The sequence below is a fragment of the Palaemon carinicauda genome, chromosome 16, assembly GCF_036898095.1.
Source record: "Palaemon carinicauda isolate YSFRI2023 chromosome 16, ASM3689809v2, whole genome shotgun sequence".
Classification (NCBI taxonomy): domain Eukaryota; kingdom Metazoa; phylum Arthropoda; class Malacostraca; order Decapoda; family Palaemonidae; genus Palaemon; species Palaemon carinicauda.
The window spans coordinates 29,367,358-29,382,357 of record NC_090740.1 but is presented as its reverse complement, the minus strand read 5'-3'; the positions used below and the strand labels follow the sequence as shown (position 1 = coordinate 29,382,357).

At 37.9% G+C, this 15,000-nt stretch overlaps 2 protein-coding genes across 2 annotated transcripts in view; one reads left to right on the top strand and one right to left on the bottom strand.

Annotated features, from left to right (window-relative positions):
* Window positions 1-12,515: 12,515 nt before the first annotated feature.
* LOC137655185 (keratin, type I cytoskeletal 10-like) lies at window positions 12,516-14,438 on the bottom strand. Its single transcript, XM_068389068.1, has 4 exons — window positions 14,324-14,438; window positions 13,201-13,226; window positions 12,656-12,962; window positions 12,516-12,568 (listed from the first exon to the last, which is right to left on the bottom strand). Exons 1-4 carry the CDS (start codon window positions 14,436-14,438, stop codon window positions 12,516-12,518), a joined length of 501 nt encoding a protein of 166 aa, XP_068245169.1.
* Window positions 14,439-14,805: 367 nt separating this feature from the next.
* The window catches only part of LOC137655184 (uncharacterized), a 1,438-nt gene continuing 1,243 nt past the window's right edge, over window positions 14,806-15,000 (top strand). Inside the window, exon 1 of the mRNA XM_068389067.1 lies at window positions 14,806-14,832. Coding sequence (XP_068245168.1) covers window positions 14,806-14,832 — 27 coding nt within the window. The remainder of the gene's footprint in view (window positions 14,833-15,000) is intronic.

Below are 15,000 nucleotides of genomic sequence, written 5' to 3'. Positions count from 1 at the left end.
ACACTCTCAATGAGAGAGAAAGACTTTAAATGATAATGAATGGCAAAGCCGTAAACTGATAAAACAGTTATCTTAATAGCTTTTGAATACGAGGCCAACTGCCTCTCGTTCTGTTTCATGGCCTTTTCAATGAGGGCCTGGAACGCAAGGGTATCACAAACTTAAGTATAAGAAATTAAGACAGAAAGAGAAGGTCAGGTAAAACTAACTGCTAATTATCTGAGGTGCAGATCGTTATCCAAATATTTTCATGTTTTTCCGATGTTATTATTATTATTATTATTATTATTATTATTATTATTATTATTATTATCATTATTATTATTATTATCATCATCATTGTTGTTGTTGTTGTTGTTGTTGTTGTTGTTATTACTTGCTAAGCTACAACCCTATTTGGAAAAGCAAGATGCTATAAGCCCAAGGGCTCCAACAGAAAAAATAGCCCAGTGAGTAAAGGAAGTAAGGAAAACTACAAAAGAAGTTTAAGAACACTAATAAAATTAAAATAAATCGTTCATATATAAGCTATAAAAACTTGAAAATAACAAGAAGATAAAAACTTCAAAGGAACAAGAGGAAGAGAAACATGATAAAATAGTGTGCACGAGTGTACCCTCAAGCAGCCAGAAAATTTACTTTAAAAAACTATACAAAAATTATTTTTTTATATCGAATGAGGCGATATAATTCCTCTTCACCTTCAGAATACAAAAAATAAAAAAAAAAATAGATGAGAATATGATAGGGAGATAAATATAATAGAATTAGTACTTAATGAATAACTTATTTCTGGGAATAGTAAGTAATCCAATATAGATTATCGATGTCTGTTGTCTGTTTAGTTTATGTTTTCTAAGATTACCTTAATGTAGGCCTATGTCAAGAATTTAAAAGTTTATAATTATAGCAAAATAACTTGGCTTTCTTCTTCATGTGTTTTTAAAGTATACATCCAGTAAACATTTTTATTAGCTTAAATGAATAGGTTTTTCGAAACTTGCATAAATATTTTTTATTTTCTTCATATTTTGGGGTTTCTTCTGTTAAACAGAAGCAATATTTATAAGCGGTCCTGACTACAGTTTTCTTAAATGTAAGTGTTCGTGTCCTAGGCATGAGGGGCATCTCCCTTTTATAATAAGGAGCAACGTGTCAGGGTGTATATATATATATATATATATATATATATATATATATATATATATATATATATATATATATATATATATATATATATATATATATATATATATATATATATATATTCAGTGGTATTGCCAGACGTATGACATTTCGGTCTATCCCTGTCTCTCTGGTATGAGGGGAGGGAGTAATGATAATCTGGTGAGGGGCCTATCCCCAGAGGCACACTCCGAAACCACAATCTCCCACATATTGCCGAAGCTGCCGTGTTGTAGTTATAAAGGGAGAAGGATTGGGAAGTGTTGAATCTGTGAGTGTGTGAGTGTGCGTGTGCCTGTGCGTGTGCGTGCATATCAATCTATAATCAGACGTCATTTTTGACGGCTCGATCACACTACTATATTACTATAATAGTGATCCAACATCCGGTAACATGGCTTATTTCATTTTACCGTCGGAATAAATTATCAATCATCGATACCTTAGTAGTATTAACTTATGGAAAATTTAAAAATTTTCCTTACTAGAAATTAATGTATATTATTACATACGCGATCATTTCTTCTTCTTTGTATGTAAAAATAATGCATAAAGAAGTATTATCCTGTAAAATGTATGAAAATACTCTTGGGGTAGTAAAACTACTTGATAAGCCCATCAATAAATCACCTTTCCGAGAATCTAATTGGTTTTTACTACTAATTCTCATTATCTTTATTAATGGCCACTCATAAATGGCAGACGCAAAGAATAGTGACAGTGACCAAATTAGCAGGACATTGTCCTAGATACTGTATATATATATATATATATATATATATATATATATATATATATATATATATATATATATATATATGTGTGTGTGTGTGTGTGTGTGTGTGTGTGTATGTATATGTATGTATGTGTGTGTGTATGATTAACACCCAAGCTAGAACCAGAGAAGGCCAGGCAATGGCTGCTGATGAATCAGCAGGTAGATCTATAGGCTCCTTGAAAGGCCACATTCTTAGCTCACAAGGACATTTATTGCAATCACGACGGTTAGTGATACATATTCATCAAACTCACAAATCAACTATCATGATGTTGATGGGTTGATTTCACGTCTTTTAACAGATTCCTAAATTCGACAAGTACATATATAGTGGACTTGAAATGAAGTTATTTCTCTCTTGATAGCCTGATTGATAAAGTCATCCATGTAGACACTGTTTCGGCTCAGGGCATAGGTTCGAATCCTTGACCAGCCAGAGGCATTTATCCTAAATGAATTTCCAGTGGATATACATTCCTAATAGCAGAATTCGATATCAAATACACTTGGGGCTGTTATTTACATTTAATAAAATCATGAGTGTTAGTGACATATTCATCAAACTCACTAATCAGCTATCAGAGTGGAGATGGGTTGATTGAAAGCCTAAAAACAGATTCCTGAAATCGAGAGGTAAATATACAGTGGGGTTGAAATAAACTCAAATTTCTTAATACCCCGAGTGGTAAAGTCATCCATGCAAGCATTGTTTCGGCACAGGGCATACGTTCGAATCCTTGTCAGCCAGAAGCATTTATCCTAAATGAATTTTCAGTGGCTATACATCTCCAAAAGTAGAATTCGATATTAAATACAATTGTGGTTGATATTTATATTGCTTAAAATCATAAGTGTTAGTAATACATATTCATGAAACTCACTGGTTCGTAGTCACTGCCGGCCAGCATGGGTATCGCTACCTTTGCCAGCCGGCATGGGTATTGCTACCTTTGCCGGCCGGCAGTAGAAACACATCCCGAGATCTGCCGGCCACTACGATTAGCGGCCGGCAGCCGGGTGCTAGTGTTTTAGTTGCCGGCCGGCAGTGATTGCTGGCCGGAACACTTTTGCGAGCCAGTGTTCTGCCGCCCATTAGTTAAAGGTAGCATACCTTCGAACTATACAAGGGTTAATGCCGGCCGGCACGGCACAACAGCATTCGATGTACAGTAGTTTCTATATTTGTGGTGTAGTACACACTGCATTGATAAAACTGCAGTATAGAGTTTGTTGTAACACTAAAGTTCTTCCAACATACTTAATGTTATCTGGTACAGCCTTTTGTTGAGACCGTACAGTATATAGAAAGTGAGTTCTTTCTGTATTCATTCTATCCCGTATATTAAAACTTTATTTCAAGGTGTGAGTTACACCTTAACTTTCCCCTTAGGAAAATTTATAAGGTATTCTAGAATAGAATTAACCTTAGTTTTAATATCTTGGGAGGTTACAGCAATTGGCTGGGCAGGAAATACAAGTATTTGTCTTTCCTTCTTTCCTTTCTACCTTTACTGTATAAGCTACATGTATTAATAATAAGTGAAAAGCATTCACTTGATACTCATGGATTCTCTTCTCTTTACAGGAGAACCATGCGAAGTGCGGGAGTATGTTCTGCAATGTCCGCAGTAAGAACTTCAGTGGACATGAGTTATGCAGGAGGCACGGAGCATGCGCAGTCTCCAAAGGTGATCTCCGGTATTGGGACCCTCAGGTATGTACTATATGTTCCAACTTCATTACCGAGGCATTTGACACCCCTAAGTCGGCGAAGTCAAGGGATGCGGCTAGGGAAAAGTTGCGAACCTGGGTGAGAGGTTTTCAGAAAAACACTTCAGGCCCCTACCTTCCAAACGAGAAGATGAGGGCCTACCTTTTCCCTAAGGCATCGGCTGATGCAGTCATTCCTCAGCCTCAGGAGGAGATACCAACTGCCCAGAATCCGGTAGATTCTGAAGTCTCGACCGCCCTTCAAGACATCCAATGGGACGATAGGATGTCATAAGTGTCGGATCATACAGAGAAGGACCTTCTGGGAGAAGGTCAGGAGGAGGAGCTGACCCAGGCTCCAGAAATAGAAGAGGAAGAAAGCGACGAGGTGTCGGTTACATCGGTTCCGGCCTCGGAATCTGTTCCCTTTACATCGTCTGCTATCCCAGGTGATCTGGGAAGGACTCCTTCTTCTATTGTTGAGATGATTTAACAAATACAAAAGAAGAATGATGAAAAGGAAGCTGCGATGAAACTGGAGATATGTAGACTCGCAGCATCACGTGGGCCCCAGAAGCGACTCAACGTGAAGAATCTTTCTTTGTGCTCAGATACCAATCCTTGGAGGTATGCTGAACACATGCCTATGACAACCGGGAAGATTGTAATATCGGAGAAGTTGGGCTCAACTCCCCTGGAAGATGTGGAATTTTGGCCCAACAAAGACTCTTACCCGTACTGCTATGTCCGTCTTAGGAAGGAGCCAGCCTCAAAGGAGGAGACGGAGCCGAAGGAGGTCATAGTCCTTGACCATAGTAAAGCACAGGCATTACTAGCGAGCTCGACGAAAGAGAGGGGCTTCACGAACTCAAAGGTGCCAGCCTTGAGTAAGAAGCTTCCCTCCTTTGTGGCCTCTCCAACCAGAGCCTTTCCCTTCATGGAAAAGGGATATAAGGCAGCCTTGAAGGCGGCGGAGGCAGGGAAACCATGCCCCTCCTTGGAGGAATGCAAGCCGTTATCCCTGACCTTACCCTTGGACCAAAAAGACTGGAAGGACGTTCACCTTACCTTCTCAGTCGGGAAGCTGGAAGCTGATATTGCCGAACGTCAGTTTGGTGAGGAACTTCCAAATCTGTCGGAGTCTCTCTTGCGCAGAGAGCAAGAGACGAAAGAAAGACTTGCGGCATCGATGTCGTTGCAAACGACATTGGAAACGATGGCAAGTGACCCCAAGAACCAGGACATGTTCATGGTAGTGGCCAAAACCCATCTGGCCACAGTTACGAAGGATTTCTATAGCTTTATTAAAGCTAGGAGAGCCTGTAGAGAGTTCGTGTTCGCCTCGGCTGCGGTGAGGCACGAACCGAGGAAGCTGATCTCCTCTTGCATCTGGGGTAAGGACCTCTTTCCCAATGAAGTGGTTAAAGAGGTAGAAGACAAGGCCGCCACGGAGAATAGGAGCCTTCTCAAAAAGTGGGGCTTAAATCTTAAGAGAAAGTCTTCTCCGGATGAGGGTCCCCAACCCAAGAAGAAGACAAAAAGGCCTAGGCTATCCTCTCGGCCGGCTAAGCCCTACCGACAGCAACAACAGCAATTCCCTGTGACCGCGGTGCTTCAGATAGTGGCACAACCTCCAACCACGTACCAGTTGGTACCTCAACAAGTGGTGACACAGTCACCGTTTTTTAACCCAGATTTTAAAAGACAGACTTCTTCCTTTCGCTCAAATGCTAGAGGAACAGCCAGAAGTTCTTCTAGACGCCCTTCAAGGGGAAGGGGATTCAGGGGAGGACGCGATCAAGGAAGCAAGGCCTCAGGTCCACAACAGCGGAAGTGAGATGCTTCCAGTAGGAGGGACACTACATCTATTTAGGGATCATTGGACCTTCGTTCCCTGGGCCCACAGCCTAATAAAGAATGGACTAGGTTGAAGCTGGAGCAGTCCTCCCCCTCAATTTCCTCAGTTCTTCCAACACTCTACCCCCGTTCTGGAAGAATATGTCTGAGAACTCTTAGAGAAAAGAGTAATCCGAAAAGTTAAGTCCATCAAGTTCCAAGGAAGGCTGTTTTATGTTCCAAAGAAGGACTCAGAAAAACTCAGAGTCATTCTGGACTTGTCGCCACTCAAGTTCAGGATGCTCACACTTCAACACATAAGGACCCTACTGCCCAAAAGGGCATATACCGTCTCTATAGACTTGTCTGACGCTTATTGGCACGTTCCAATTAATCGTCATCTCTCCTCCTACCTAGGCTTCAAGTTACAAAGAAGACTTTACGCCTTCAGAGCCATGCCATTCGGGCTAAACATAGCCCCAAGGATTTTCACGAAGCTTGCGAACGCAACCGTCCATCAATTACGCCTAAAAGAGATCCAAGTAGTGGTCTACTTGGACGACTGGCTGGTGTGGGCAGGATCCAGGACAGAATGCATGCAAGCCTCCAAGATAGTGATCCAGTTCCTGGAACATCTGGGATTCAAGATCAACATCAAAAAGTCTCGACTATCTCCAGCTCAAAAATTTGGGAATCCACTGGAATTTGAAGTGACATCGACTTTCCATTCCTGGGAAAAAGAGGAAAGAAATAGCAGGATCTGTCAAGAGACTATTGAAATCCAAACGGATGTCAAGACTCGAACAGGAGAGAGTGCTGGGCTCTCTACAGTTTGCTTCGATAACAGATCCAGTGCTAAGAGCACAGCTAAAGGATGCAACAGGAGTCTGGAGAAAATACGCATCAAACGCGCGAAAAGATTTAATGAGACCTCTACCAACTCGACTGCGAACGCTTCTCAAGCCGTGGTCCAAAGCCAAGCAACTGAAGAAATCAATACTTCTTCAACCTCCTCCCCCGTCAGTTACTATCCACACAGACGCTTCAAAGGAAGGCTGGGGAGGTCACTCTCACCAGAAGAGAGTCCAAGGAGGTTGGTCCAATCTTTTCAAGTCATTTCACATCAACTTTCTAGAAGCCATGGCAGTACTTCTGACACTAAAGAAAGTATCTCCTCGCCACTCGACCCACATAAGATTGGTTCTAGACAGCGAGGTGATAGTGAGATGCCTGAATCGACAAGGGTCGAGGTCGCCTCAAATCAACCAAGTGATGTTGGCCATATTCCGCTTGGCGGAAAGGAAGAAATGACATCTGTCAGCAGTTCACATTCAAGCGGTCCGCAACGTGACAGCAGACGCTCTATCCAGGTTTACACCAATAGAGTCAGAATGGTCCCTAGACGCAGGATCGTTCTCCTTCATCTTGAGTCAAGTCCCGGAACTGCAGATAGACCTCTTTGCAACGAAAGACAACAAGAAAATACATCGTTATGTGTCCCCATACGAGGATCCGCTAGCAGAGGCAGTGGACGCTATGTCCCTAGACTGGAACAGATGGTCCAGGATTTACCTGTTCCCTCCGCACAACCTCCTTTTGAAGGTTCTCGACAAACTGAGATCCTTCAAAGGGAAAGCAGCAATAGTGGCCCACAAATGGCCAAACAGCGTGTGGTTCCCTCTGGCATTGGAAGTACGACTGAAGTTTGTACCGCTACCGGATCCAACCCTGTCTCAGCGAGTACAGAAGTCGACTGTCTTCGCTTCATCACAGAAAACCCAGAACCTGCATCTCATGATTTTCTCTCCTTAGCGATGAGAAAAAGATTTGGGGTATCAAAAGACTGTATAGACTTTCTGGAGGAAACCAGAAGACAATATGAGGTATCATGGAAGAAGCGGTTGTCCTTTGTCAAGGCGAAGAAACCAAAAAGAAATCTCGACAGATTTCTGTTTATCATTCTTCATTTACCTTCATGAGCAGGGTTTAGCAGCCAACACAATATCAATATGCAAGTCTGCCTTGACAAGACCGATACTAAATGCCTTTCAGGTCGACCTTTCTAACGACGTTCTTAATGAATTCCGAAGGCCCGTGCTAAGCTTAGTCCTTCAGCGCCTCCAAGACCCATTTCATGGTCACTAGATAAGATTCTTCATTTTACCTAAATAATGAACAATGAGGAGTGCGCTTAGAAGGATTTGACTCAAGAGTCATATTTCTGTTTGCACTCGCTTGGGGGCCAGAGTTAGTGAAATAGTGGCTCTCTCTAGAGAGGAAGGCCACGTCCAGTTCTTGGAGGGAGAACTGAATCTTTTTCCAGACCCAACGTTTCTTACCAAGAACGAGCTACCCACCAACAGGTGGGGTCCCTAGAGAATCTGCCCTCTGAAGGAAGATGCATCTCTATGTCCAGTGGAGTGCCTAAAGGTCTATCTTTATAGAACTTCAGACTTTAAGGGAGGACAGCTGTTCAGAGGAGAAACCTCGGGTTCAAATTTATCTCTGAAACAACTAAGGGCAAAACTCACCTATGGTATTCGCAGAGCGGATCCAGACAGTACACCCGCAAGTCCTGATCCGAGGAAAGCTCCATAAAATTTCCTTAATTATATGGACTTTGAACATCTTCATTCGTACACCGGCTGGTAGTCATCCAAGGTGTTTTTTATGCACTATGCAAAGCAAGTGGAGCAACTCAAGAGGTCTGTGGTAGCAGCAGGTAGAATTCTTAAACCTGCTGTTTAAATCTGCGAGGAACAGTGAAATTAATTTGGGACGATTAATTAAAAGGGTGGGTGTGTAGTCACAAACTGTTACTACACACAGTGATGGGCCACTAACGTGTCCTTACAAACTGTTCCATTGACTTTGGTGAACTAAAAGCATAATACGGACACTTGTGCCAAGCGTTTCTTACGCTAGTGATACAGTAATACAGACTGTATCAATATTATTAATAATTCGATTAAAGTGGCAAGTCTGTTTCCTTTTAGACGAAACAATATTTTCTGTTTACTGTTTTCTTTATGCTTTAATGGATATCGTCCACATTTTATAAATTTTATAAATGTTGACTGGTATATATGTTTATTAAATTTTTAATAAACATTAGAAATGTACTAAGCATTAAGTTTAAAATATGGATAATTTTAACATGGAATGTCTTTTAAGATTGTTCTTTTCTTCAAGCAAAAATTCACTCGCTTTAACCCTTCCTTAGGAAGGATTAACGTTGTACCCTAAATGGATGTTGGTAGAGATGCAAAATTTGTTCCTATACGGATACAACTGTTATCCGATAGTTTAATAAGAGTAGACACACTGGGGGAGATGTCAGGAATTCATACTGACATTGGTGACTCTTATACAAACTTTGCTTTATAATGTATAGGGCGAGACCACTATACAAGCTTGTCATTTTGTCATCCATAGTTAATATGTACTCCTCGAGACTTTTTCCAGAGTCTAGTACGACTCTTCCCTGTACAGGGCAGGAAGCACTAACATAGTTCATGCTTAGATGAAATGATGTATGACGGTAACATCATAGGTCTCTAGGTCTAGACGGACCAGGAAAATACTTTCTTGAGGGTACGGCACCGGTTGAGAATCCACAGATACAGTAATGCTCTGGTAAACTTCCATTAGGACGACATGGGCTGAGCTCAAAAAACAGATTTTGAGCGAAGCGAAAAATCTGTTTTTGGGTGAGGTAGCCATGTCGTCCTAATGGACCCGCCCTTCCTTTTATTGTAAAAAGGGCTTATTGACCCCTCCCTATAATATAGTATCTGTAGCACCTCGTGTATCGCTACAAGGAATAAAGATGGCGCTGCTTTTTTAGCCAGATACACATTGGAAACGGAATAGGAGAGATACCTTATGATCGGCTCTCTTTTCATTCTCATTTTTAGATTCTTGTCACTGTAACCCCTCGAAGCGTTAATACTGTTCAGGGTGAATATAGCTATGTGGCGTGTCAAGAATACGTCCTCTGATATCATGTCATATCCCTGTTAGATTTATTTAGGGATATTCGCTCCAAGAGTTAGAATTCTGGATACCGTAAGGTAAAATTCTCTGGGAATATCACTGTAGTCAAACATACCCTAGGAAGCTACCCTTTAGGAACTTCCATCAGGACGACATGGCTACCTCACCCAAAAATAGATTTTTCCCTTCGCTCAAAATCCGTTATATATAAAGAGAGAGAGAGAGAGAGAGAGAGAGAGAGAGAGAGAGAGAGAGAGAGAGAGTTACATGTTACAATATCCTCTACTTTAGTTTGCTCCCTTATCTATGTTACTCTTTCTTTGTCTCTTCATATTATTCACATCATTATTCTGGTAGGACAATCTGATGTGATACTTTTCTCCTTTTCTTTATCAAAAGCTCTCCTTCATATTCCTATCCTTCTCTTGTCCTGGGGAAACACTTACTGTCTGTCTTGAATACGCATATTCATTAACAATCTCTAGAATTTCGTCCATAACCCTTATTTGCTGTCTCTGCATTTTCATTGACCATTATACTAGTTTTACTCGTATCGATTTCCAGTCCTACATTTCTGCCTTCCTTATTCAAATCTTCTATCATCTTTTGTAAGTCCTCCCATGATTTTCTAAAAACAACTATGTCATCTGAGTATTATAAAATATGGAGGTATTCTCAATTAAGGTTATTTCTTAAAGTTTCCCAATTTAAATGCTTTAGACCTACTTCTTGGCATAGTGTGAATGATTCAAGTAAGATGGAGTCTTCCTACCGAACTTCTTCTCAATCGGAATTTTCTCACTCTATTTATGTAGGTTTAGGATTGCTGTATTTCCCGTATAGATAAACTGGAAAACAGAAATACACTAAGTTTGATACAGTAAGTTTGTAAAACTTAATGAAAAAGAAAATACAATATAGCTCATAAGATGTGGGTGTTTGAAAAGAGCCTCCACTATCTTTAAGTCCGGACTATCCACCACAGTGGCTATAATGAAGAACTTCTTGGCTTTTGGTATTACTCGCTTTCCAAATGACCACTGATGTCGAATGGGATTATAATTGGATTACGGTTTTTGAATGATACTCTCACATTTATATAAAACAACATTAACAATCGGAAGTTAATTACTACATGGTGAAGGAGTACTAAGAGCTCCAAGTTATAAGCTTCTTCCACTACTGACTAAGCTGGAAAATAATTCTAAAGCTATAATTATCCTAATCTGGGATATATGGAACAGCAGATATATACATATATATATATATATATATATATATATATATATATATATATATATATATATATATATATATATATATACATACATATATATATACATATATATATATATATATATATATATATATATATATATATATATTATATATATATATATTATATGTATATATATACACATATATTTACATATATATGTATATATATATATACATATATATATATATATATATATATATATATATATATATATATATATATTTATATATATATATATATATATATACATATATATGCGCCCTTCCCGTCAATAGGCGTAGGAGGAGATGATGATTTATATATAAATATAGATGAATCTTATGTTAGAACACTTGAAGATATCTATACGGGAAGTATAGGGAGAAATTTCCAATTGAGAAAGGTGTTAGACAGGGAGACCCTATCTCTCTTAAATTATTCACAGCATGGCGAAAATAAGATTTTGCAAAATTAGATTGGGAAAATGTTAGAATATATATTAATGGGAATACCTTAATAACTTGAGATTTGCAGATGCCATAGATCTGTTTAGTGAATTATAGGAGGAATTGCAAAAGTAAAATGCCGCTTTCTCTAAAAAGAAAAGTATTTCTTCAGATGGCCCTACCAGTATTAACCTATGCATCAGAAACTTAAGGTTCTTACTAATTCCTAAGAACATAAACTAGTTACAACTCAGAGAGTTATGGAAAGAGTAATGAGACAGAAAAAAAGAAACATGAATACGAGAGCAAATTAAAGTAGGGGTATTCTAACATGTAAGAAAAGGATATGGAGAGGACACGTAATGAGAATGATAAATAATAGATACACAACAAGAACAAAAGTATGGACCCCTAGAAACTGCTAACGAAGCAGTGGCAGGGAAGAGAGAACGATGGATTAACGAGCTAAGAAATCATAACCAGACGGGATTAGGTCATGTCTGCTGCCTTTGTCCTTCAGTGGACAAGTTACGGCTGATGTTGATATATATATATATATATATATATATATATATATATATATATATATATATATATATATACATATATACATATATAAAAATTATATATATAAATATATATATGTATGCATATATATATATATATATATATATATATATATATATATATATATATATATACTTATGTGTGTGTTTGTATGTGTATAAATATTTACATATTTTCGTGTTAATATATACAAACCTATACATATGCATATCTTTACAATCAAGTGTTATGTTATTCCTAATGTTTATCCATTGGCCACTTTTCACATTCATAATAAGAACAAAATTTTTTCATACTAAAATGAAAGCTGACGGGAAGGGTTCTCAATAATTATACGTACTTATTTGCAGTTCCTTTCCGTATATTAGCTATTCATGTTTTATCATAATTGGTATACAATAAAAGATAACAACAGCTATTACAAAAAGGTCCTTCTGAGTATAAAAGCCAGATTGGGATGCTTTTTTACTAGAAAAATATGAAAGATAATCCTATGGAGTAAAATCATCTGGAATTACAAGACGAAGTTCGATTAAATTTACTGGATAAAAATAAATTCTGCTATGATTAAATCATTCTTTAATTATATGAGATATATGAAAAGATAAAAAAAAACTCCTTAGTTGGAAATAAAGGTCAAAGATTAAAAACTAGCATATTTTGCACACGGAATGGAGTAATAAAATTAAATTCTTTATCTGCGATTATTTAATAACTATTGTACAATTTACAAAATTTATTATCCATATCGGCGGCCACCGGAGAAGCCACCTCCAATGGAACCACCATTGCCTCCAAATCCTCCTCCATGTCCACTACCAAGAGAGCCACCTCCAAAGGAGCCTCCATTACCACCTCCAAATCCTCCTCCGTGTCCACCACCAAAAGAGCCACCTCCAAAGGATCCTCCTTTACCGCCTCCAAAGGATCCACTTCCGAACGATCCTCCTCCGTGTCCCCCTCCAATGGATCCTCCTCCAATACCACGGCTTCCATATGAACGGCCACCTAGGGATCCACCTCCAATGCCGGCTCCATGACCACCACCGAAAGATCCACCTCCAAGTCCACCTCCACCTCCAAATCCACCTCCTCCTCCAAATCCACCTCCACCGAATCCGCCTTTACTACCACCTGCATGGCACAAGGCCATGACTGTGGCTAAGGCGGTGATCAGCAATAGTTTCTGCAAAGGAAATAAAATTGTTTAATCATTTTTTGCCGTTATGAAAACTCAGTGAATTCATTTAACTAGGAAAGAAGAGGAAAAATAACTTATTGATTTCTTTTTTTAAATAGGTTGAATACTCGAGCCCATGGCATTAATATCATGCATGTTATTTTCTCGTCAGTTTGTGATTCTCTATGGCGTTTAAATCTTTTCCTTACGGTATATTATCACCATAAATTCATATCAAATCTACCTGGAATAATGTGAAGTAAGAATATTCTAAAATAAAACAACAATTGTCATTTTCTCAAAGTTACAATGATAAAATCATTAGATTTTACTGTTGTAGAGGTAAAGCCAAATACAAATATATAAATGGATCGATTTTTAAAAAACTTGATATTTGCAACTTTTTTGAGTGATATTGTTAAACAAATATTATCCAAATTTTTCTTAAAATTCTTTTCCATTGATATTTACACTATATAAAAAAGTAAAAATCTCCTTCTACATGTAATGATTGAGAACTGAACTTCAGAAGCTATAGAAGAGTTTAAGCCTCGTAGAGATTTGAAGGCTGTTAATAATCCTTACCATTATGTGGAAGAGTTCTTTCTTTGGGGAAGGAAACAGTGGAACTGTGTCTACATATTTGTGTGTGTGTGTTGGAAAAGCTGGATACTATAGGCCTAAGGGCTCCAACAGGGAAAAATAGCCCAGTGAGGAAGGGAAAGGAATAAACTATAAGAAAAGTGATTAACAATTAATATAAAATCTTTTAAGAACAGTAACAACATCAAAATCGATATTTCATACGTAAACTATAAAAGGATGTTTATGTCAGCCTATTCAACAAAAAAACATTCGCTACCCGTTAGAACTTTTGAAGTTCCTAATTAGGAAGTTCATTTCACAACTTGGTCACAGCTGGAATAAAATTTTACGAATACTGTGTAGCATTAAGCTTTATGATGGAGAAGGCATGAACACTAGAATTAAAGTATACTTAGTATTACGAACAGGATGCTACTGTCTGGGAAGATCTCAACGCAAAGGATTGTCAGAATTATGAAAAATCTTATGCAACATTCAAAATGAACTAACTGAACAACGGTGACAAAGATTAATATCTAGATCAGCAATAAGAAATTTAATAGAACATAAGTTCCTGTCCAACTAATTAAAATGATATTAGGCAGCTCAAGACCAGACAGTAGAAAAGTGCTCAAAACAAGAAATAATGAAAGAATTAAAGAACTTCAGAATAGATTGATCGCCAAAATTTTTGGAAGACTTTCTCAATAGGCTATTTTTGTGCAGTTAAGGAAGACACCGAATATGTTTCAAAAAAGTAAATTTGCTATCAAGAATCTCACCTATAATTTCAAAAGAGTCATACAGATTTAAAGAAACATTATCAATGTTGAGATCCGGATATTGAGGAGCCATTATCCTTTCAACTTCATACTTCATAATTTCACCACGCAGCATTTTTTCTGGGCCTCTACTAAAGGATTCAGAAACCTCAGATCTACATTCAGGAAATGGAATTGATGCAAAGAGAGTAGCATCATTCACATATGCAACGAGCTTCTTTTCTATCCCAAACAACATGTGATGTGTGTATAGTATGATAAATAATAGTCAAAGAACACTTCCGAAAAACAAACAAAAATCCGCCTGTGTGAAGCAAGCTTAATACCACAACGAATACTCAAATACACTTCGTTTTCTTCTTGGGGATAAATGTCAACGGGAAAGATAAAGAAGGCTAAAAGAAAATTTAATTGAATATATGAAATAGTAAAGAACAAAAAAAACTTATATATTTTATGTAAAATATTTCATGAAAATAAAAATGGATGAAATAATAGAAAATTACAGAGTAAATAAATATAAAAGAAAAGATTAACAATATTAAAGACTCCAAGAACCTAAAACATTATTAGACTGTATTACTAAAAAGATAGATTTATATGTAGTGAAATAACGGGTATATTTAAATAGTAAAATGATAACGCAAACACGGATGAGTCACTGAAACAATTCTCAT